The 25,009-nt window shown below is 38.2% G+C and overlaps 1 protein-coding gene across 2 annotated transcripts; it reads left to right on the top strand.

Annotated features, from left to right (window-relative positions):
• Positions 1 to 9,500: 9,500 nt before the first annotated feature.
• On the top strand, positions 9,501 to 21,392 carry LOC125881190 (mucin-5AC-like). Of its 2 annotated transcripts, XM_049564235.1 has the most exons (13): positions 9,508 to 9,659; positions 11,248 to 12,918; positions 13,639 to 14,082; positions 14,208 to 14,327; positions 15,361 to 15,470; positions 16,389 to 16,444; positions 16,571 to 16,725; positions 18,462 to 18,593; positions 18,697 to 18,742; positions 18,914 to 18,951; positions 19,640 to 19,727; positions 19,842 to 20,118; positions 20,347 to 21,392. In XM_049564235.1, exons 1-13 carry the CDS (start codon positions 9,605 to 9,607, stop codon positions 20,533 to 20,535), a joined length of 3,381 nt encoding a protein of 1,126 aa, XP_049420192.1. In that variant the 5' UTR covers positions 9,508 to 9,604; the 3' UTR covers positions 20,536 to 21,392. The 2 variants fall into 2 exon arrangements, with proteins under 2 accessions (XP_049420193.1, XP_049420192.1); XM_049564236.1 differs by lacking the exon at positions 11,248 to 12,918 and having other exon boundaries at positions 9,501 to 9,659; positions 13,615 to 14,082.
• Positions 21,393 to 25,009: the final 3,617 nt, after the last annotated feature.

Genomic DNA, 25,009 nt, shown 5'->3' with positions numbered 1-25,009 from the left:
ACTACATTTATTTTAATACAAGAATTAAGATTATTAATCAAAATTAAATTTAGAAATTATGATGTGTTATTATAAGGTAATCTACCCAGCAGTATATATATATATATATATATTTTTTTTTTTTTTTTTTTTTTTTTAAAAAATTGGCTTCACCTTTACCTTCTGCAATATTAATGAATTAGTAACAATATACTTTTGCTAACACTAAAGTACTGTCATTTTGAATGCATCTGTAAAATATCAGAGTACTTCTTCCATCTCTGATCACATTAAGTCCCATATTACCCAGAAAAATAAGTTTGCATTGCTGAGTGAACTACTTTAATATAACTTCAGTTAACTGTAGACGGATACCATAATTAAAATCTCTTTTCATGATTGCTCTGGCAAAATGGCAGCACACGAACAAGGCAGCAGACTATAAAAATATGAGGAGAAAAGGGAATTGCAATATACAAACTTAAAAGCAAGTGGCAATAATACCAACATGGTAATCAAAAATAAATTTAAAAAAAAGTAGATTAAAATTTGTAAAAAATAAAAACTTGCCTTTAATTAGTTTTTAGCCACAATGTTGTCCAAAAATAAAAATAAAAATTAACGATTTTAGCTCCACGAGACAACTTAGGTCTGAAGGTCACGTGCAAACCGCCATGAAAATCTAACTTGCCAGAAATGCATCCAGACCTTGGTGTCCAAGGTGTGTTTCCTTACTTCTGTAATACTTGTGTGTTAAATAACAATAACTGTGTGTTAAATAACAATAATTTAATTAAAAATGTATTTGTTTCGTTACTTTAGCCGGGTCCATGTCATTGGTCCGACAGCCCATTGGTTCGACATCCCATTAGTCCGACTGTCCGCGGTGCTGAACGGCTCGCGGCGGTCTTATGGTTCGCCGTGACCGGCTCTGAGTCAGCTGGGAAAGGCTTGAGGCAGAGCAGGCTCACGGCTTATGTGCTTGTCACTTTCTTTTTCATTTTAACCCACACCATGATCTTAACCAGACCTTAACCACAGGGCATCATGATGATTTTGGAACGGACTTCGGAACAATGAGTTTAATATGGTTGGAACAATGGGATGTCGAACCAATGGGCTTGATTTGTCTGACCGTTATTATCCAAGCTAACGTTAGCTTAATGTGTCTGACCGTTATTATCCAAGCTAAGGTTAGCTTAATTTGTTTGACCGTCATTATCCAAGCTAATGTTAGCTTAATTTGTCTGAGCGTTATTATCCAAGCTAACGTTAGCTAATTTGTCTGAGCGTTAATATCCAAGCTAACATTAGCGTAATTTGTCTGACCATTATTATCCAAGCTAATGTTAGCTTAACGTTAATTTGTCTGACCTTTATTATCCAAGCTAACTTTAGCGTAATTTCTCTGACCATTATCATACAAGCTAACATTAGCTTAATTTGTCTGACATGTTACCCAAGCTAATGTTAGCTTAATTTGCCTGACCGTTATTGTCGAAGCTAACGTTAGCTTAACTTTTTAGACCGTTGTTAACCAGACTGGTTTGTGTTTTAAAGTGATTGGTTCAAACTGGTGTCTCTTCTCCTATTTCCTGAGAGGACACTGGTAATTTCACCAGCGGCATTGTAGCCAGACCTGTCACCACTGAGCCTAAACTGCTATAGGTCTGTGCTGCTGTGAGGGTAGCTGTGGGTTCCCATCCCATTAGCATCTTTACAAAGTCCACAGGTAAGTGCTGTGTTTGTGTGTTCAGCTTAAGTAAGGAATACTAATACAATTTAAAAACACTCGCTTAAAGATAAAGATGCTGTTCTCAAAAATGTATGTAAGAAATGAATAAGCATGAGCAGTAACATGTATGTCAGTATTAAAAGTAAAAGTACACGTAGTGGGGAAGCTTTGTATTTATCTGCACCAGGCCAGCAAATTCGTTATTTTAGGGGCAATGCCACTTGGCCTTTCGTGTTTTTTTGAGGGCACAAAGGCCAAAAGCCAGGGCAGCTAGGCCATAAAATAAAAGAATGATTTTAAGTCCACGTCCACAATGAATTTAATTGAAGGACTAAGTATGTAACTAACTGTGAAATGAATAAATAAAACAAGCTCAAATAATAATAATGAGTATAATAAGTAATAATGTGATTTATTTAACAGCATTAATAAACCCAATGTGTTTTAAATATAGAACAACCAGGTTCATGTATTTATAAGCAAACAACCTTAAATATTAGGCCTAAATATTTTTTGAGTGTACATGATAAACTGACTCACTGAACAAAACTGGCTTACAGTTATTTTTGATGTGTTGTTAGATAGCTAACAAAGAAACAAACTACAGCAGGGCTATTCAATTACTATTTCAACTGGGCCGCATTTCAAAACCAGGTCATGTTGATGGACCACATTTTTAGCAGCAAGCAACCAATCCACTTTTTTTCTTTTGCATACATATATATATTTATACAGGCATGGCCTTCCTCAACATGATGCAGAAACAATAAAAAAGAGCTATCAGTGCACAGAAGCATAATAAGTGACATTAACAGTATCTAACTTGCAATCTTATAGTGGATGCACTTTGTTCTTTTTGTGAGTGAATCAAGTTTACAGTATGTCATGTGATCCGTCCAGGGATGTTTTAATGTGAAGGCATCATGTTATTGTATAGACATGAGGCCCTGCTGCCAGAAGATGGAGCTATAGACAGACAAAGTCAAATATTGACAGTTACATTGATTTTATAACACTAGTTGCTTGCAATGTTAAGCGTGTCTTACGTGACCACCTTATTACATGCTGGATGTAATGTCAACAAGATTCTTTTGTTTTCACACTGACTTCACACTGTTGACCTTGATGACTGAGAAAAACCTGTTTCCTAGACACTGAAGGGAGAGCGTTGTGCTGTTCTCACGGCCACTGGCTCTTTATCTTTTGTTTGGAACAGATCAGCAGCTTCAACCCTTTTGTACTGTTTGACTCACTTTTCAGCAGCCTCTAATTAGAACAAGCAAACAGTGCTCTCTTTAGGCAAATTAGTTTTGTTGTTTGTCTCAGTGTAAGTAACATGTGAATGCAGCACTCGCTCAGCCCAAACATCACAGCCCTTATGTAACCAAGTGTTTTAGTTTCCCGATCTTGTATTTAAATTATATTTGCATTAATGTTCTTGTCTGGTGATAGTGTTAGTTAAAGAGCACCAATAATTCACATATCTAACAATGGTTCAGTCAGTAAAAACCATTTTTGCACAGCAGTGGCTTCCTGCCTTGGTGTAAATAGCTCTTAGAATTGCTAGTAATTGTTAGTTATTGTAAATATTGAATTGTAAAAAAAGACGCATCATCAGTGGTGGAAAGCAGCTAACTACATTTACTCAAGCACTATACTAAATACAGTTTTGAGATGCTTTTACTTTGAGTATTTTTATGTCTACTTCACTATACCTTAGGATACCTAAGCAAGGATTGTATTTTTAACGTCACTTCATTTATTTGATAACTTACAAAGTTACTTTGGGGGAAACTGACAAGCTACCCAGCAGATAAAGAGAATTCATAATACTTATAAAATAAGCCCCACCTTTACTAGCTTTATAATTATGTACCCATTAATGCTTCAATAATTTTAATCCTAATTTTAATACACATTACTCTGAAGTGGGCCATTCTGTGTAATGTTACTTTTGGTGTTTTGACGCAAATACTTTTGTATGTTTACTTAAGTAATATTTTATCTGCACTTTATGTTGGTTTCATTTTATGTGTTTTGGATGCTTGATCATCATCTTGCAACGTAATTGGTTTGAAAACTAATTTCATAGTCAAGAGTCTTCAGGGGAAATGACTGGCATTCCCACTTTTTGCTAAGCTGGTATCAGTCTCCCTACCTCACCCTCATGAACATCATGTTCTATTTCTAATCATGGTCATCATTGCCAGGAACAGTGGGTTGGGTGGGGTTAAGGATGGCCATAACTGTAAGTGACTTTGGACTTACAGCTGGAAAGAGGCACCAGAGGCAGTTATTGCTCTGTGATCGTACGTCTGTTGACACTCGTCACGGCAACATGTTCATAAAACCTTGCTGGTGAAAAATGCAGCAGGAGAATTACACTGTAGATGACTTTGCAGGAATGAGGCGTTTACCTGCTTAGAAACAAACTGCTGAGGTGATCACACCATGTAAAACATGTGATAGTAAGCTGAAACCCAGTTCAAAAACTTTTAAATTTATTTTAAGAGAAATTAAATTTTTTAAAGGATTGTGAGGGGAAAAATGAATAGTGAGGTCCTTTTTGTTCAGCAAAGCAATGTGGTCCTAACATAGTGTTGGACCATTGGTGGGATTATGTTAATGTCTGGATCAAAATTAAGGACTATCATTGGGAATGATAGACTCTAATTTTCCATTTGAGTAACATAAGTCAGGGGTTTCAATGGTTTTCTTGCTAAGGTACCCTTAGCTGAAAAAGAGACTGAGCAGGAACCCCCTACTACACGTAGGTATATTGTATAAAATTTAGTTACAAATTATACTTGGCGGATGGCGATTGGCAGACGGCCATATCAGCCTTTTAGGCCCTGATCACACAGAAAGTATTTACCAGCTCAAGTTGGCTTTTTGTAACTGGTTTTAATGAGAATGAAGCTTTTTGCTTACAGTTTTTGCATTCCGATGCACCTTGCATTTCTGCGCCCTAGATGCCTGGCGTTTTTGCTGGAGCACTCTGAGCTCCTCAAGTTGAAAAAACTCAGAGTGGAAAAAGGCCCCACGTTATCTCATTTTTCCCATTGTCCAATCGGATGATTTGAAGTTTACAATCGGTAAACAATGGAGGAGAAACTGGTGGTAGCGGTTGCTGGATACTCAGAGTTAAACGGTTAGAAGATAGACAGCAAGTTGTCAAACTGCCTCTCAGTCATCCTTAAATGTCTGTGCCTGAAAACAGCCACCATGGAGGCGAAGCTCCTGGACCAATTGGTGGTACTCCCCATGATCCACCCTCTTTTTTTAGGGTCTCATGTACCCACACAGATCTCTGCTTCCCTGTGCCAAACAAACTAGTTACTGACCACCTCTCACCCTTAACCAGAGCAACCTTGGGTGATCAGGGCCTAAGGCTGCAACTCCATTTTCTTTTGTTATTCAAGTTTTTCTATTTTAAGAACATCAACAAACAAATACACCAAACAAATACATAAACACAAACAGCACAGATAAACAAAAACACAGGATCATCTCTGCAGTGTTCGTAACATGAATGATTCAAAAGTCCAGCACAGCACCAGTCCTTGTAGGAGTCATCAGGTGACCTATTCTACAAATCAAGCCTGGAAACAAACAAACAAAAGGTCCCTATGACAAAGGCAAAGTAAAAGGAGCAAAAGTCCTCTCCCTCCATCTGTGTTATAACTGTAGTTCACCAAATAAAGAAATTATAACAGTTAAGCATGGAATATGCATCCAAAAAGTTCACCACAGTGTCTAGCTCCTATGACATGTTAAGTCCTTTTATAAAAGAAAAACACTGATTTCAGACAAGCAAATATGATTCTCTTCAGTTATGCAGATTGGCTATCATTTATTCATATTGCAGCTCCATTTGTACAAAAATGGGGCAAAATATGTTGGATTCAAAAAATCAATTTTGCAGCCTCCTTGCAGTAACTGAGGACCCGCTAGGAGTTGTGGACCCTCTGTTGAAGATGCAGACATAAATGATGTCAGTTCACATATGTAATCTAATAGTGGTTGTTTCTCAGTGTATTGTAACTGAAAGCTTAAGGCCCTTTATTAGTGATTTAACTGGTGTTACACTAACCTTTAACAGCACCAAAAACCTTAAGTTGTCCAAAAGCCTCAAATATATTTAACAGGTGTTTAAACTGATTGTTGTTTTGGCCTCATTAACCAACACTTATAGAAGCCAGTTATTGAACTACTTCACCTTTTGTTAAAACTCACCTTATCTTTAGGCTATTTTAGTCATTTTCCACTAACGTCCATGATGACGCTGAAGTGGCGTAAGAGTTCGGTCATGTGTTAATTAAGATATACAACTGGGATCAAAGTCAACTAGGAGGTAATATCATTTTATTGGTGCTGATCGGATGATAGCTCAGTTTCTATTGCACTTTGAAAAGAATTTTAAGACACTGCTTGAGACATGGTGTTTTAAAACGCACTTTGATTTTCCGTATGTTCCAACTTTTATGTCAAGATTCTTGTCAACGTTATTTAGCTGTTTTAACACCAGTATCATATTATCTCCCATCTTATGACGTCCTTGACTCAAAGGTCACGTTGTCCTTTGTCCCACCCCGTTTTATTGGCCACCCAGTTTCCGATAAGAGCTCTAAGTGGGTTGAATCACTTTCTGAAGCAATATTTTTAGACTTTTGTCAGTGACTGCATTTGGCTTCTTGGATGCAGCTTTTTCTTGTGGTGCTGTGTGAACAGTGTCATGTTGTAATCGGGCCTGTGAAGAAATTATGTTTGTAGAAGTTGTCACAGGGTTGAATGTTGACATGTGGAACTGCCATAAATTCATAAAATGACTGGAAAGGAATTTAATCTTTGCCTCTCCTGTTTATTACGGCTCCTATAAGTAACTTATGAAGTCAGAGCCTGATATGTACAAGAAAAGTCCTATTTACTCTAGTATAAAGAAGCTGAACATTGTGATTAATGACAACCAACAGTGTTGCATGAATATTAAAAGTCCAGTGTAGGATTTAGAGGGATATATTGGCAGAATGGAATATATTGTAATAAGTGTGTTTTCTTCAGTGTATATAAAAAAAATATTTGTTGTGTTTTTGTTTCCTAAGAATGAGCTGTCTATTGGGAGCGGGTCCTCGTTTATTGAGATTGCCATGTTGCACTGTCATGTTTCTACAGTAGCCCAGAACAGACAAACCAAACACTGGCTCTAGATAGGGACATACGCGTTTTCACGTTGGCCACCATAGTTTGCAGCCCCGTCATGACAAGAGCATCAGAAAAGTGTGACTGTCAGGATCAAAAACAAAGGGCAGCAGGCATTAAGTTATTAAAGAAAAAAGATCAGAGCACTTTAGCAGGTTTTCTGAACTGAAACTGCTTTATTAAGCTTTTAATCACTTTTAATCACCTGGTCCATTTGTTTTGGAGAGGGAGAGACCTCTGCCGGTAATTCGGCTTTCTGTAAAAACCTCCAGAACAATAATTACTGAAACAATCTGCAATGGTCCCTGCTAGATGCCACTAAATCCCCCTGAATCGTACACACTGTTCGTGTAAAGCAAGTAAAAATAAGTAAAAGTAGTAAAATCCTCCAGTCTTGTTTTACACATTTTCAGCCATGGAGATGAGCTCAGCCTGGAAACATGTTTGTGACATCATTTGGTGCCACTGTGGCACACTTGATATTGCTCAATGATCATAACCTCTGTCAGTAAACTCTCCTCTGCTTTAAAGCTTCCTCCTTTTTTAAGGAAGTGATATATTTCCAAGTTTGTGTTAGCTTGACTTAAGTGGATGTTTTCTCTTTATGTGGGTTGACCCAGACTCCTAAGACACATTGCAAATTCATTTAACATGAGTAACCTATTCATTTATTCTTATCACTGACTCCTTACTGGCAGAGGTCATTGCTTCCTTTCATTTCTCCTCAACTGTGGTCTGAAACCACAGTTCGTTTCACAGTTGAGGAGAAACGAAAGGAAGCAATGAGGTGGTGTAAAGAGCAGTAACTGTATATATTAAGAAATCAACAATAAAGCACTTTAGGATTCCATGTCCGTAGCAGTTTGGTGTTGCAAAATTTAGAGTAAAATATTTGGTAAATTACAAGGTGGGAGGGATCTGAACAGGATCAGTATATTTCTATGAATATTGTGTCAATACATTTAGTCCAACCTTAGCTATAATAGGAGTCATATGATGTAGAATAAACCAGAACCCTGAACATTAAAAACAATTTTAGTGCAAAAAAATAATATAATGTGAGCTGTCCTAAATGCCCTGACACGCCAAACCGGCATCAAAGAGCTAGTGGTGACAAAGGCCAACTGTTATATCACCTTACATTGCCTGTTTCTCAGCTAAAAAATTACTCTTGAGCACACTGCAAAGAATACAGCCAACGGCCAGCAAGCATGTAGGTTCTGCACCTGTGTGAGAGGAAATAACTCTCCATAGAAGTAGGTGGAGACAGTCTGCATCCATAATTATAGAACCTGGAAGACCAACAGGATGGATTTTTTTTAGCATTTTTGTATTTTATTGACGAGACAGCTGTATATTGACAATAAAGGTAGGAGAAAAGGGGGAGATGACATTCATCAAAGAGCCCCGACTCGGAATTGAACCCCGGCTGCTGCAAAAGACTCAGTCTATTTAGGGCACACACTCCACCAGGTTAGCTCAAGGTCGCCCCGATCTTATGGCCCCTTAACTGTTGGTTTCTTCACTTCCGTTTCTCTTCTCGTGCACTCAGCTGAATTGCCAATCATAGTGATTTCACTCACCGACAGGCTCCGCTGGCTCGACACTGACAACAACATGATTGTCTGCCAAATCACAGCCGACAAGGGCAGGCTAGTGCCACCGATGCAGGAGGCATCTCAAAAACTAGGGCAACAGACACTCACTGACCGTTGGCGTAGTGTGTCGGGGCCCTACAAGATCCAATATGTTTGAATGTAGAATTTCAAACCAGACATTTTGTTGGTACAGTATTTATACACCTATGAGCAAATAGATACAAGAAAAAAATAGAAATGTACAGCATGTGTTAATCTATGTGGTACACAAACGTAATGATTAACTAATTACATATCAATTTCAGGTTTTTGATGGCTTCATATTATCTAATGTACCTCATGCGAAGGTTTGAGTGGTGGTGATGTTGGAGGAATGTGACCTGACCTCTGCTTTAGTTCATTTTTTTCACTAGTTACATAGCATTACTGTTAATACATTTCAATCGTTACCTTTAAGGTAATATTATCGATTTGATTATGTCATGTATGGTAGCATCAATTCATAACCTCCCTTGAGTGGCCACCCCAGTCAATGAGCTATATCCATTGTGACTTTAAGGTTGGCCCACAGATAAAATTAGTGGGGCACCCTGTCGGGTTTTCTAAAAGCAATGAGGATGTTATTTTAACATCTTCTCTAGTGTAATTTTAAGAGGGTTTCTATGATTTAGTAAGCAGTTGCTGAGAGATCACTTGTCAAACAAACAGCACGGTTAGCTCTTCTTTTCTTTCTTCTTTTCATTTTGCTTTGATGAAATTTGTCTGAGGTAGTGTTTACGATGACTGTAATCACCCCTGTCTCAGCCTTTATGCAGCTCTTAAATCTGAAACTCTTTCTCGACATAAAAACAAAGAAACTGACAGAGACAGATCTATGTCATGGGAGATAAATGATTAGGTAGACAGGGAAAGTGGGCCCTCCGAGTCTCTTCTGGGCATGAAATGTACTTTAGCACTTAGTGCCGCCCCCGGAGGAGTGGCTAATGATTAAAACTGCCAGCGGAGTACATCTGAGCCCCTAAAGTCTCGTCCACTCATAGCCCTCTCTAGCTTTCTTTCTCGTGGTGAAGTTTTGCCTCTAATTTATTTTACAATGGCTCGAGAATTCAAACTCCTCTGTGTCCTTGGGCTAGTTGCAGCCTGTGTTGGTAAGTTGTTTTTTTTTGTCATTAACTTTAATCCTAAAACATTCAAGTTTAAAGTTTGTCTGTAAATGAAATAGCACAGATGATCACAGGTTAAATTATCAGGTAAACTCTAGAATTAAAAGGAAATTTTCTGTCTCTCGGTCAATTTATATTGATTATTCTTACAGTGTCACTGGATTTTAGATTAGAATAAGCCACTTCATACCCAAAGCAAAGATATTTTCACCACACAGCTGACTATAAATATTTTTTAATTAAATAGTAGATATAAAGATGCTTTATTTATCACATTGCATGGCTTATTATATCTCAATCCAGTGATACCTGTGTGAAATGGAAAGCTACAATTGATGATGATTTGCTTTGTGCATGTATTTACCAGTGCATCCATTCTCTCAACAGCCTGTTGTCACACTTTATGTGTTTGCCTCAGTTTTGTTGTAAATTTAAAACCATGACATTCAGCTAGTCCGAAGACACAATTTACACAGGTGCTTCAAGCTTGGAGTAACGACCTTTTTTTTTTCTTTTTTTTTACCTCAGGATTGGTTTGGTGCAGACACAATAAAATGTAAATATTTAACTACTCTGTCGATGCAGAGGGTTTGACTTTATGTTATGATCCTGTTGTTAACCTTCCTTTAGAAGTCTATTCCAGTCAAGGAAGTATCTTTGTACCACTTAGACCCTCCAGTCTGGTTAATGCTTTACATTTGAAACATAAATTAGCTTTAAATGAGCTTTATGGTGCAGACGAAGGACCTGTTATTTTTAATCGACCTATTTAGTGTGAGAGACTTTATGTGACCCTTGTTTTGTATTCAATTTGCATACATGAAGGAAATATTTATAACACTGTGAGTTATATTTCAACTTATGTCTTTGATATATTTTCATTAAGGCATTTCCTTACATTCTCAGTATAAATATGTTATATTGCTCAAAAATAATTCATTATTCATTCATTCATTCATTCATTCATTCATTAGTTACTTTTGAAATGTAATGGGTGATAGATTAGTCTTTACCCTGTTAAATGTGTAATAAGTAAAGTAACTATTTAAATAACTCTATCAAAGTAGTATTACATTACTTTTTGATTGATTTGACTTGTCTGACATGACTGATTGCAGTTACATTAACCAGATGCTTCCTCAGGTTTGACATGAGTATTTCAACACTGACAGCAGTTTCACTGCTATTAAACAAGTATTGTGCAGTAATGTCAGAGCCCTTCTCTGATTTCAGAAGCAAAATATTGTTAATTATCCAGCACGGCAAGGCATTCTTATCCAATGTCATGACCACACGCCATGGTGTGGTTGGCTGGTTGCATATTTCATCATGACACTGGCTGGCATATGCTTTATACACGCTTTTTTCCAACTGATAAATTAATATCTTTTATTCCTGTAACCTTTGCCATCTCATAGATAATCGTGCCTGACTTGTTAAATTGATCTTTCCTGGGAGGGTTGCTTTTCTTTGTTGTTTAATTTGTTAGAATTTCAGTGATCACTGACAGGTTATTGTTTACTGATTGCTATATTGTGCTGCTTTAACTACAATGGTCCAACTACTACCACAGTTGCTACTACAGAAGCTGTACCTACTACAACTGAAGCGCCTACAACAACTACAGAAGCACCAACTACTACAACTGAAGCGCCCACAACAACTACTGAAGCACCAACTACTACAACTGAAGCTCCTACAACAACTACAGAAGCACCAACTACTACAACTGAAGCGCCTACAACAACTACAGAAGCACCAACTACTACAACTGAAGCGCCCACAACAACTACTGAAGCACCAACTACTACAACTGAAGCTCCTACAACAACTACAGAAGCACCAACTACTACAACTGCAGCGCCTACAACAACTACAGAAGCACCAACTACTACAACTGACGCTCCTACAACAACTACAGAAGCACCAACTACTACAACTGCAGCGCCTACAACAACTACAGAAGCACCAACTACTACAACTGAAGCACCCACAACAACTACAGAAGCACCAACTACTACAACTGAAGCACCCACAACAACTACAGAAGCACCAACTACTACAACTGAAGCACCCACAACAACTACAGAAGCACCAACTACTACAACTGAAGCGCCTACAACAACTACAGAAGCACCAACTACTACAACTGAAGCGCCCACAACAACTACTGAAGCACCAACTACTACAACTGAAGCTCCTACAACAACTACAGAAGCACCAACTACTACAACTGCAGCGCCTACAACAACTACAGAAGCACCAACTACTACAACTGCAGCGCCTACAACAACTACAGAAGCACCAACTACTACAACTGAAGCACCCACAACAACTACAGAAGCACCAACTACTACAACTGAAGCGCCTACAACAACTACAGAAGCACCAACTACTACAACTGCAGCACCCACAACAACTGCAGAAGCACCAGCTACTACAACTGAAGTGCCCACAACAACTACTGAAGCACCAACTACTACAACTGAAGCGCCCACAACAACTACTGAAGCACCAACTACTACAACTGAAGCTCCTACAACAACTACAGAAGCACCAACTACTACAACTGCAGCGCCTACAACAACTACAGAAGCACCAACTACTACAACTGACGCTCCTACAACAACTACAGAAGCACCAACTACTACAACTGCAGCGCCTACAACAACTACAGAAGCACCAACTACTACAACTGAAGCGCCCACAACAACTACAGAAGCACCAACTACAACTGAAGCTCCTACAACAACTACAGAAGCACCAACTACTACAACTGCAGCGCCCACAACAACTACAGAAGCACCAACTACTACAACTGAAGCACCCACAACAACTACAGAAGCACCAACTACTACAACTGAAGCTTCAACTATTACAACTGAAGCTCCTACAACAACTACAGAGGCTCCAACTACTACAACTGAAGCTCCTACAACAACTACAGAAGGTCCAACAACTACAACTGAAGTGCCTACAACAACTACAGAAGCACCAACTACTACAACTGAAGCTCCTACAACAACTACAGAAGCACCAACTACTACAACTGAAGCGCCTACAACAACTACAGAAGCACCAACTACTACAACTGCAGCTCCTACAACAACTACAGAAGCACCAACTACTACAACTGAAGTGCCTACAACAACTACAGCAGGTCCAACTACTACAACTGCAGCTCCTACAACAACTACAGAAGCACCAACTACTACAACTGAAGCGCCTACAACAACTACAGCAGGTCCAACTACTACAACTGCAGCTCCTACAATTACAGAAGCACCAACTACTACAACTGAAGCGCCTACAACAACTACAGCAGGTCCGACTACTACAACTGAAGCACCCACAACAACTACAGAAGCACCAACTACTACAACTGAAGCGCCTACAACAACTACAGAAGCACCAACTACTACAACTGAAGCGCCTACAACGACTACAGAAGGTCCGACCACTACCACTGAAGCGCCTACAACAACTACAGCAGGTCCAACTGCTACAACTGAAGCGCCTACAACAACTACAGCAGGTCCGACTACTACAACTACACCGCCTACAACAACTACAGCCGTAGTTCATACTGTATCATGAAGCTGTATATAATTTAATCACAGGGTATTTCAATATGACGCTGGCTGGCATTTGCTTTTGGGAGTTATTTTACAGGGATATTGCTATAACTTTACAATGAAGCTAGTTGATTGTGATAAACATTCTCGCTTTTTTTCACAACTGATAAATTATTATCTTTTACTCTTGTAACCTTTGCCATCTCATAGATAATCATGCCTGACTTGTTAAATTGATCTTTTCTGGGAGGGTTGATTTTCTTTGTTGTTTAATTTGTTGGAATTTCAATGATAACTGACAGGTTATTGTTTACTAATTGCTATATTGTGCTGTTTTAACTACAATGGTCCAACTACTACCACAGTTGCGACTACTACAACTACAGCAGGTCCAACTACTACAACTGCAGCTCCTACAACAACTACAGAAGCACCAACTACTACAACTGAAGCGCCTACAACAACTACAGCAGGTCCAACTACTACAACTGCAGCTCCTACAACAACTACAGAAGCACCAACTACTACAACTGCAGCTCCTACAACAACTACAGAAGCACCAACTACTACAACTGAAGCGCCTACAACAACTACAGCAGGTCCAACTACTACACCTGAAGCGGGCAAAACAACTACAGCAGGTCCAACTACTACAGCTGAAGCGGGCAAAACAACTACAGCAGGTCCAACTACTACAGCTGAAGCGGGCAAAACAACTACAGCAGGTCCAACTACTACAGCTAAAACGGGCAAAACAACTACAGCAGGTCCAACTACTACACCTGAAGCAGGCAAAACAACTACAGCAGTTCCTACAACCACAAAGCCCCCAGGTCATTCCACATATGTCCAAAGACTGTAATTTCCTTTGTCTCTAACATGCCATTGTTTATAGATGCTCACACAAAGCTGTAAATGCTCATTTTGATGTGTTTTTCTTTTTCCTTTGACTTTAAAGGCCCTTGTTACGGAAGCCCATGTGGCGATGGGAGCACCTGCCTGCCTCGTCACAATGAAACCTTTGTATGCTCATGTTTGGCTGGTAACTACAATTATGGCAGCGGCACATGTGAGAGTGGTAAGTGTGCTTAACACCTCTATGAGGTTGTCACTCCATGAGAAAGTGACTTAATGAATTACAATACGCAAGTGTAGGCTTTCATGTTTCAGTGGGATGTAGGAGGACCTGGTTAGTTGATTATTTATAATTGGCTCAGATTCATTGGAGTCTGGTAGTGTCAGGTCCATCAAAAATGATAAGCACCGATAAGATAAGATGAGGAGAGGAGGAGAGAATTATTAATCCCAAAAAACATGCTTGTGTCAGAGATGGGTCAAAAATGACAGCAACATAAGACTAGAAACCATAGAGTAACATTTGTAAAGCGTAGAGTAAAGCTAATACAAGTGCCTAACAGAGTAACAACAAAAAGTAAAACACATTTAGTAAAGTAAGTAAACTAAGATAAAACTAGAATAGATGAGTAATGTGCATAATACTGATAAAGTAATAAGTAATATTGCAAGATATTGAAAAAGTAATAATGAACATGACATTGAAGATTGTCGTTAAGACGACCAGTGCTCAGTCAATCAATTCAGTTAGATTAGAAGTAAATATATATTAACAGGAGGCCGTTAACTTAGTTTAGCTTAGCTTGGCAGAAACACTGGAAACAGGCAGAAACAACTAACCTGGCTCTGTGAAAATGTAACAAAATCCATTTACTTGCACTGCTAAATCAATTTATTATATTTTGATTGTTTAATCTGCCAAAATAAAGGTGTAAGAACAAATAGTTGGAATTTGAAGGACTACATCTTGCACAGGAACAGTGACTTCATGATTCCTGTCATTACTGTGAGGCTGCTGGGCAAGCAGGGGAGGTTTCATGCTAGCGGTTCACCCGTTTCCAGTCTAAATGCTAAGCTAACTGGCTGCTGGATGTAGCCTTTAATTGTTGGGCAGACATGAGAGTGGGTTTATCTTCTCATCTCACCCTCTGCAAGAAAGCGAATAAGCGTATTTCCAAAATTGTGGATTTATTCTTTTAAATAAATGGTTATGTCAAGAGTGGGCATAAAACTAAGATTATATTTTCCTGTTTTAGCTAAAGTTTTCCCCGGACAACTAGGCCTTTCTAAACTACCATACAAAGAAGCTATGGCTAACTCGACATCAGAAGCATTTCAAGACGTTGCGCAACAAATTTATGCAGAGGTAAGCAGTAATTTCTATTTTATGTGGCTTTTTTTCAATTTTGTAAACACCTTTCAGGAAACTTACATCCATTGCTTGTATGTTTTTTCTTTAAATATCCCTCATCCACTTTGCTAGGAGGCCTCACTCAGAGACTGTGAGTCTCTAACGCAGCTGTCAATTATATCCATCATTGCCTGTTAATTGTAGTCAAACTGTCAAGCTAGTTAGCGCTGATCAAATATGAATCAAGATTCAGCTACTGCAAGCATATTTTTGTGTACTGTTTAGCTGTAAAATGTTTGGTACATAGGTCGATTGTATACAACATGGCAGCCAGGTCACAAACTCATTTTAAAGCTTTAACAGTACACTTAAATACGTTTTTGGAAACATTTGAGGTGAAAAATAGGCAATGCAGTAACAGAATCTTGATTCATATTTGATTTGCACTGCCTAGCTTGACAGTTTGACTAAATGTCACTAACAGTGATCAGTGTGATTGGCATGATTGACGGCTGCTTTGGGGACTTGTTTTTGGTGCGCCATGGTCAATTCTAACAAATGTCATTAGAGGCAATAGGAAGAAGAGGGTGGACATGATTTTTTTTCACAGACTGTCTCGTGTGCTTCTTTCAGGATAAAGTTTTGGTTTTCAGAAAAGTTACCAACGCTGGCTTTAAAGACAATAATATTTTTTGATGAAAAAAAAAAATACCATAAAGAACTGTTTCTGGAGTTCACTTACAACAGTGATTTGAGTCACCTGTGCCATGGAAAGGTTTTAAACCTGATGCAAGTTCAGAATGAATGTACTATGTTGCTACACTCTATCCACAACAAAAAATCACAGGAGTAAACCTAATCTAAATGTGTTAGCGATTCCCAATCTAATGATGGCCTAAACTACATGTTGTTGTTTTTTTCTTTTTAACACAGATGTCAGCAGTTTTTGGTGATGATGGTTACTCTAATTGTACAGTACTGAAGCTTCAGTAAGTCAGAGTTACATTTGACTGTCTGTCTATCTTGAACCATACTTGTAACAGTACACATATAGCAGACTACACTTAGTAACTGCAGAATATAATCCCTATTAATTGTGACCTTTGTCTTTATAGGCCCATTGCAGTCACTAAATTATGGTCACGGTCAAAGCCTGGAATCCGTGCAACTGTGGAGATCATTTTCAAAGCTAATGCTCCCATCAAAGAATCAGTCATTGAAGAGAAGCTGGCTGCAGCGGGTGGTGTACTGGAAGGTTCCAATTTCACTGGTATGTTTATCTTTAACTATATGTCCATTCTTTATGTAGTTTGATGGTGAGTTTAATCTAAATAATACACAAGATGTAGATTTGTTTTCAGGTAGAACATAATTGAAGAGTTATATTTAAGGCTGTGTGCTACGTCCACAGTCCTGTCCGAAATAAGGTAACTAATGTAAAATGTATCCTTTACAAATGGTTTTGTTTAGTCCTTTCAAACATTTTTGTTTGTAGATGTTGCTATTAGGGCTGTGAAATGCAGAACTACCTACTGCTGTGATGTTTTATGAACTACACCCACTTTGGGGTTATTCTGGCCCAGTGATCATATCACTTACTGTAATTAAACAAGTTCTCTTATAATATTTGATGAGAGGATTGACATCAAAATGTTTTTAGTGTTTCTATGAGATAGTACAGTAGTGTAGTGATGTTTAGTGTTTATCTATGATGCAATTTTCCTGTTATTACTGTAATAAATTGCAACAACTAGTATTTTTACAAAGCCTGTTTAGGGAATTCTGAATTTTGGGGCTGCAGCCGGCTTTTGTGCACCATCAATATACGTCCTCTCTAAGTGCTTATTTTGCCACTGACAGGGACAAGTTATCATTCTAAGTGTCTGACAACATTTTGGAAAGGATCCCAACAGAGATAGACCTTTTTGTTAAACCAAAAACAGCCCTGAAATCACCATTGTCAAACTGACCCGACACCATTTAAATAAACCATAATGTTATAATTTTAAACACACTTCATTCACAGTCAACAGAAACAAATAATTAAATCAATTGATTTTACAGGCCACTTGATACAATTTGTTGCAATAAGAATAAAGTGAGATTGGAGTGAGTGAAGCCAGTCACTGAAAATTAGATCTTAAAATAGATGTTGACAAAGTTCTCTTTTTGGGAAAGAATTTGCAGCTGGAAAGGGTGATAAATTGCAATATATGTTATGGCAATACTCAAAATCCTAAAATCGCAATAATGCTGTATCATGATTTAAGTAAAGTGATAATATTGTATCATGGGGCCTCTGGTGATTTCCACCCCCACTTAATCCACCTTGTTAGATGTGAAAATAGGCTGGCTCTTTACACGCTAAAATGAATTTTTGTCTGGAGAGTTTGGCAATGGTGCTTTCAGAGCTTTTTCTGGTTCAACAAAAAAGGATCTAGGTCTATCTCTGTAGGGATCCTTTACACAATGTCTTCAGACATTTAAAATAATAATAATCTGAGCCTGTCAGTGGCAACAACAAGCACGTTCAGCAGATGTAAACTGACGATGCAAACTTTTCGTAGGTTGTTACATTGCACTGGCACGGCTGCCGGATGCAGCACTCTCACTCAGTGCTGTTCCTTTTAGTCACTTCAGCCACAAAAACATAGGAATACAGGGTCCAGGTTGAAAAATACCAAAGTTACCCTATAAGTGTGAGTGTAGCAGCGTGTGGCGTGGCTTAAGATAATTGGCGACACTTCTAAAACATTGGTGTACTGTTTTTCTGCCAAAGTGCTGAAAAGTTTATCCGTGTATTTTCAGGCAATCCATTATTGCACTCATAGTGACCTTTGCAGAGTATAATTCAGCTAACGAGTAATAATGTCTTACTGATAATGATATTACTGCTGTCAGCATTCTGAACACAGTTCAGATCATGTAGTTATTTTTTATTTTGTACTAAGGTACTGATTCGAGTTAGGTGTATTGACTATCTTCTTTTGTTTTCTTTATTTAAAGCTTCAAACCTGTGTGAGGAGAAGAAGCCCTGTGATGCGGATACTGCGGAATGCATCAAAGAAGATGGATCTTTTAGCTGTAAATGTATGGAAAACTACATCAAGACGGACTTTAGTAACCGCATGTGCATTGGTAAGGGCATTTAGTGAGTGGAAGTGATTAAGTGTCTGTGTGTTGTATAATAACAGTTCTTTATCTATACTATAAACAACCTATTTTTTTTCTACTTTTCCAGCTTGTCCCAGCGGTAAAAAAGCTCAGGGCTCCGAAAAATGTGTAGAGTAAGTGCTTAAATGTTATGGCATGTTCTGAAAAATGTAACAGTTAGTATCGATCGAATTAATTTTCAACAATGTTTCATGCAAATAATAGTGAGGCGAGAAAGTCTGAGAATATGACCAGAGCTTGGGTGTAAATGAAATTGTAAAATGAACCATTTTTTTGTCTTTCAGTTGTCCGTTCGGTTATTCTGGCTTTAACTGCAGGGAATGTGAGTATAAAGCATGTGTTTGACAGTAAAGGCAAAGACAACAGCATCAAAAAGACATAATGATAATGTTTGTTTTATTTTAACAAACCAATAAACATAAGAAACTGATACAAACTTGTTGACAACACATTTAAAAAAAAATCGGTTATGCTACTCCATGAGGGATAGTAAGTAACTTAAGCTACTGATACAAATCTTCAATCCACTACCTCCTAAAATCATGTTCATATGCAACTCATGGCAAGTGCAATATATGTCTTGGGGAAACATAATCAACACATTAGATATTAGAAAATTGATATTCCATTAATATCTGTGCATGGTCGTGCACTTCAAGGGCAACAGAAGTGCACACAGAGGTTGTTTATGCATATATTTAATTTGTATGCCAACTGCATGTTATTGAGCAGATATGTATAGAGGCAACATCATTTCAGTGCTAAAAGAGGGCAAGGAGTTTGTGTCCAAGCCTTCTACAATATTTTAAGATGCCGACTAAAGTGACGTCACATGAGGAAATTCAAAATGCTTTCACATGAGACCTGTAAAGCAACTTTGATGTTTGAAATCTGTGAAGTTGATTACTTTGACTTTGGTTTTTCTTTGTTGTGAAACACATAATCGATTTTGTAAGTCATTTGAATTGCTTAGCCTCGTTATTGATGTCCCTGTCATTGTGTTTTGTTAGCATGGAAGCTGTCACTGGTAATCGTCGGTTCCGTGTTCGGGGGACTGCTGCTCATCACAGTCATTCTTCTGCCTATTGTGGCACGCAAGTGAGTTTCTCATCTGTTTACTCACCTACGCCATGTTTCTCTGTAACTCAGGCTACACATTAGCCTCTATGTAACCCAGTACGAGTTATGTATACTTTTGTTTTATCTTGTTAGATCCTCAAAGAAGAGCTCCAAGAAGGACAAAAATGCAGACACTGGGAAGTCTTACGTCAGCCACCCTCAAGACAAGAAACCATTGGTTAACAGCAGCTTAGGCAACAGCCAGGCAGCCTCATTTAATGGGTCAGCCAACGGCCTGTCAGCCTTCACCAATGCTGGGGTGCCCAGGATCCCACGGGCCACAACTAACAACAGCTGGGACAGCAGGACCAACCTGGAGATGACTCAGAGCAGCTATCGGCAAAACCTGGCACCAGCGGGGAGGAACCCAGTGAGTATGCCTCTGTGTGGGTTTGGTGTATAAAGAGGAAGTAAGTCCTACACACTGGACCTTTAAAGAAGTATAAAATGTAAAGGTATTTCCTAAAAGGGTTTCAGTTAATGGAAGAGAACGAGCTAAAGAGAAATTCAAATATTTAGCAGGGTAAGAGAAGAGGATGTGGGATGAACATGCTCGGTTTTGCAATTCTCTCATTAAGAAATTCTCTTTTCCTTGTAGCGGCTCTACGACGACCATAATGACATGAACCCATATGCTCAGGCTCGACCCCAGAACGGCCTCTACGCTCAGTCTCGACCCCAGAACAACCCCTATGCCCAGACTCGACCTCAGATCAACCCATACACTCAGAACCAAGGCCACAGCAACCCTTACTACGTGCATGATGATGGAAGAAGGTTCAATTAAAGAGGAACCACAGAAGTTTACTCTACAGTGACATTTAACCAGATCAAAAACTTGGTGTTGGAAACACCTCCCCCACCCCCAAATAACTGTGCACCTTTAATATCCTATATGAGGTTATGAGGAGTTGTATAAACAGAAGCACAGCGGTTGGCTGAAGAAATGTGTAGTAGTATAAAGTCTATGCTGACCAGCTGTGAGCTGTCATCCATCTTTCCTGTCTTTCCTTGACTAGTCTTTGTAAAAGTTGGGGACGTGAATATGCTGTTAGTCTTTTGAAAGGTTTCTCAATATTTTTATTCTCAATCAATTAAAGTATTACTCACTTAAGAATGTCTGATTAAATAGCATTGAAGCCAAGAAATGACTTGCTGTTTAATATCATTCTCTTGCCGTGTTAATATCTGGCTCGTCTATGAATTTACAAGTGATCATGTGTATGTAAAATGTGTTTAAGGGTTTATAATGAGTCACGATTTACACAGGTTTTGCAAATGAGATGAGCTTTTTTTGTTGTTCTAATGAAATGTAATGAGTATTTCTCCAAATTATGGTGTTAGGTCCCTCTATGTATTTCAGTGTAATTTGTGTAAAATGTTTACTCTACATTGAAATTGCCTGATGTTCTATTTTGTATAACAGAGTATATTTTGTTTATTTGTAACCACTTTTATGTTTGATTGATACCCAAAGGGTATTCAACATATTTAAAATTAAAACAGTACTTGGAAATATTTTACTACTTATTTTATTGCATTAGTGTGTCTCTGTCACTCATACTTTATATATGATATTTAAGTCATTTTAACCATTAAAAAGTTACGACATACAGTTAATATATTAAAAATTATTTAAACTTTTGCATTACTTTCCTGTCGACTTTTGTCCTCTTGTTTGATTGTTTATAAAGCAGCAAGTATAAATTATCACTGTGTCACAGCTTTTTAGCTTCAATCCAACTATTTCAGCACGTTTTACTTCTTTTTTGGAATACATGTTCAATAAACATTATTTATATTAAAATATACCTCATTTTTTAGTTTAAAAAAAAAAACAGGCAAAATTATGAATCATTTTGACTGTAGTTAAGATAACAGGAACGTGTTGGTAGATTATTACACAGTGGTACATGTCAAAGTTTAGCCAGGATACTATTTTGAAACTTTTTCAAATATTTAATAGCGACATAATGACATTTGTTGTCTTCCTGGTTTGACTGTTTATAAAGCATAAAGTATAAATCATCACCGAATGCTGTGGTACAACATTTAAGACAACTTAATTCCAAGTCATTGCCAAAAGTTTTACTTTATTTTGCAATTTATGGTAAAGAAACCTAATTTCATGAAATTCTACCACTTTTTTTTTTTTTTTTAGTAAAATCAGACGAAATTTGTAGTTGTTTTGGATTACGACAGATTATGTCAGATATTCACCAGGATATCCCCTGGTCAGAACTGACTGATGCAAGAAAAAACTTTTCATTTACAAACAATGTTCAACATTTATTTCTCTAACTTAAAACTTTAGTTTCAACTTTTCAGAACTTCAAGGAGGAACAACACTTAAATTGAGAATTCTGTAGTCTTTCAATAAAAAACGTTACATTTAAGGCCACTGAGGGATAAACAGGGAGAACGTGTTCGGACACATGTTCTCGGTAACAACAATAAACCATTGTCCAATTCGTCTGCTTTGTTTGTGTGTGGTGACCCATTTAGTTTGACATGTGCTCACCTTCACACAGGTAAAACATTGTACCAACAACAACAAATTCCAGCTTGTTATTTCCATGACCTAGGAAAGTTCAATCAATATTTGCAAAGAGGACCTCACTCAAGCCAGAAACCAGAGAAGTAAGTCTTAAACTTGTGATGGTATGTGGTGTGAAGTCTGGAGCTGCTCCATAGACAATGAATGGGAGCCTCATATTGTAGAGCCACATACATTTTTCATTCTTGTATACCCAGAAAAGCTTTATTCTATTGTATTGTTCTCAGTTCTGAGACAGAAAATATACCCATATACTCAAAACATTCTCCTAGGTTCTCTCGGTGACATCTAGAACATCTTTCTCAGTTCACTGACTGTGGAGAAGCTTCAGACTACATACCCTTTCACGTCACAAAGTGATCATCCATTTTACTTGCGAAGACCTAGTATAGAATCGTCCATGTTATTTTGGGGTAAGTACATGTCTCATATTTCTTCTTTAAGATATTTTTTGGGGCTCTTTGCCTTTGTTTGATAGGACAGTTATAGCATGAGGGGAGACGAAAGAGGGGGATGACATGCAGCAAGGTGCCATGGGTTGAAATCGAACCTGCAGCTGCTGCGACAAGGACACGGCCTTTGAACGTGGGGCACCTACTCTACCAGCTAGTGAGCTAGTGGGCACCCCAGTAACTCATATCTCTGATTTAATAAAAAATTTTAACGGGTCAAATTTGACCAGAGGACGACAGGAATGTTGAAATAAAGAAAAACTTTCCACGACTTTACAAATACTTTATCATGAATTCTTTAAAATATTTAACTATTTAGTTATCTCCATTATTAAACAACTCACCAATATTGTCATATAGTTATTATAATTAATTGTTTCTGTCAAGTCCAATATGTTAGGCTACTCTATAGTGCCCATACCATTTTTGAGGTGGTAGGTGCAGTTTGCACTGCTGTCCTTTCTTATCCTGCCACTGGAGGGCGCCAAAGTTTAACTTACACAAACAGTTGCGCTGGTGATGAAGACAAGGTCGAGATACCAAAGCTTGCATTATGCCTTGTGTCCACAGGATTTAGTTGCCTGTCCCAATATATGTGTTTTTTAAGACTGATTGTCATCAGAGTCTACTGTTGTGCTTTGGTGACAAAAAAGTAGTGGGTAACACCTCTGTCAAGAATAAGTATATCATTTCATATCACTGATCTACAGTGTTGATGGGATTTGAGTTGATAGCAATTTAAAAATATGTCATTTTACAAGCATTGTAACAAATGTAACCTCTCACTAACATGGAACAACAAAGAGACAGTGACTGAAAGTACAGCAGGTGTATCGGTCAGAAAATCGGATAATGTTTAAGCTTCAGTGACTGAGAACACATGGCTGTAAGGAACAAATAATCTGCCTTGTAAGAAGTTAACATCTGATTTGTTGAGCTGATATACCCCTGTCCAGAGTAGATGGTCCAAATATTAAATAGCTATAACTGTAGCTTCAGTGGAGTTTTGTTTCACTCCACTGAGAAGGATAAATGTGACAGAAAAGGGTTTTCAAAATGGCTTTCACTCACACAGCATTAACCACTTGTAGATGCCTGTCACTTCTCGTTTTGGTTGCAAAGCAATATTCCTTTGTGCAATAAACTAATCAAGCAGATTTACACTGACAAGGTCACAGGCTGTAAAATGCAATAAAGAAGCTGGTAGAAGCTGCCAGTATTCAGTTTGTTTGATCACTATAACTATGATAATGTTTTAATGATGTGGCAATGATTTGATATGAACATGCCACATGCAGCTCCTTAATGCTAATGATAATCTTTTGTTTTGTTAAAACGGTTGAATCATAGACCATGACCATATCCATTTGTATGATATATGATATGATATAATCTCCTATGTCACATTTGTATTAAAAATATCAAAGTATCAACAACCCATTACGAAAGCATTGCTATTGTACACCATTCCCTTCTACACTGATCGAACAACTCTCCCAACTGTTTCAGAAATGCCAGTGTAGAGCTCCGGCTGATACAAAGCTCAAGGACACCCAGCACTTTGCACAACTCATTAAGGATACTGTCACACACAGAGCTTGCATCAGCAAGACCTTGCTGCCAAGAAAAATCATGCTGTGGTGCTTCCAGTTTGGCATAGCTACTAAGATTCATTTAGCATTTAAATGTGAACAAAATCTCCATCAACAAAGTGGCAAAGCTGGGAAGACTGATCAGCTAACATGAAACAGTGGCTTGTAGTGGTGTACTATGAGGTCGATGAGTAGGTTACTCAGGGGGAAGAGGATATTGTCTCCCATACATTCTAATGGCTTTTTTGGCTGATAGGTGGGGGTACTGTAAACAGCCAGAGAACAACGGTGGCTATTCCCTGTTTATATCCTCGACTACATCACTGGTGGCTTGGATGCTTAAATCATGTCAGGCTCACATTGGAATTGCCGATTTCATGTTTTACGGAAGAATACAAATGCACCAAAGCAAGGTTGACCATGACACTCACTGAATCCAAAGAGGCTGTTATTCGAAAAGCAGCCCTCCGTGTGGCAACAGGCAGGAAGTGGACCTAATCTGAAGCCATTATGAATGCTGATGTGACTGGCCAAATCCAACGTGGTAGAGCTGGTCTTGAGTCAGGCTAATCCCAAAAGCTCCTCAATGGCACAAGGCTACATCTATATAGAAGAGACTTCTCTTAGTGGAGGAGGTGAGAAGACAGGAGGAACAGAGCG

This window comes from Epinephelus fuscoguttatus, linkage group LG20 (assembly GCF_011397635.1).
Source record: "Epinephelus fuscoguttatus linkage group LG20, E.fuscoguttatus.final_Chr_v1".
NCBI lineage: Eukaryota > Metazoa > Chordata > Actinopteri > Perciformes > Serranidae > Epinephelus > Epinephelus fuscoguttatus.
This window is presented reverse-complemented; position numbering and strand designations above follow the sequence as displayed.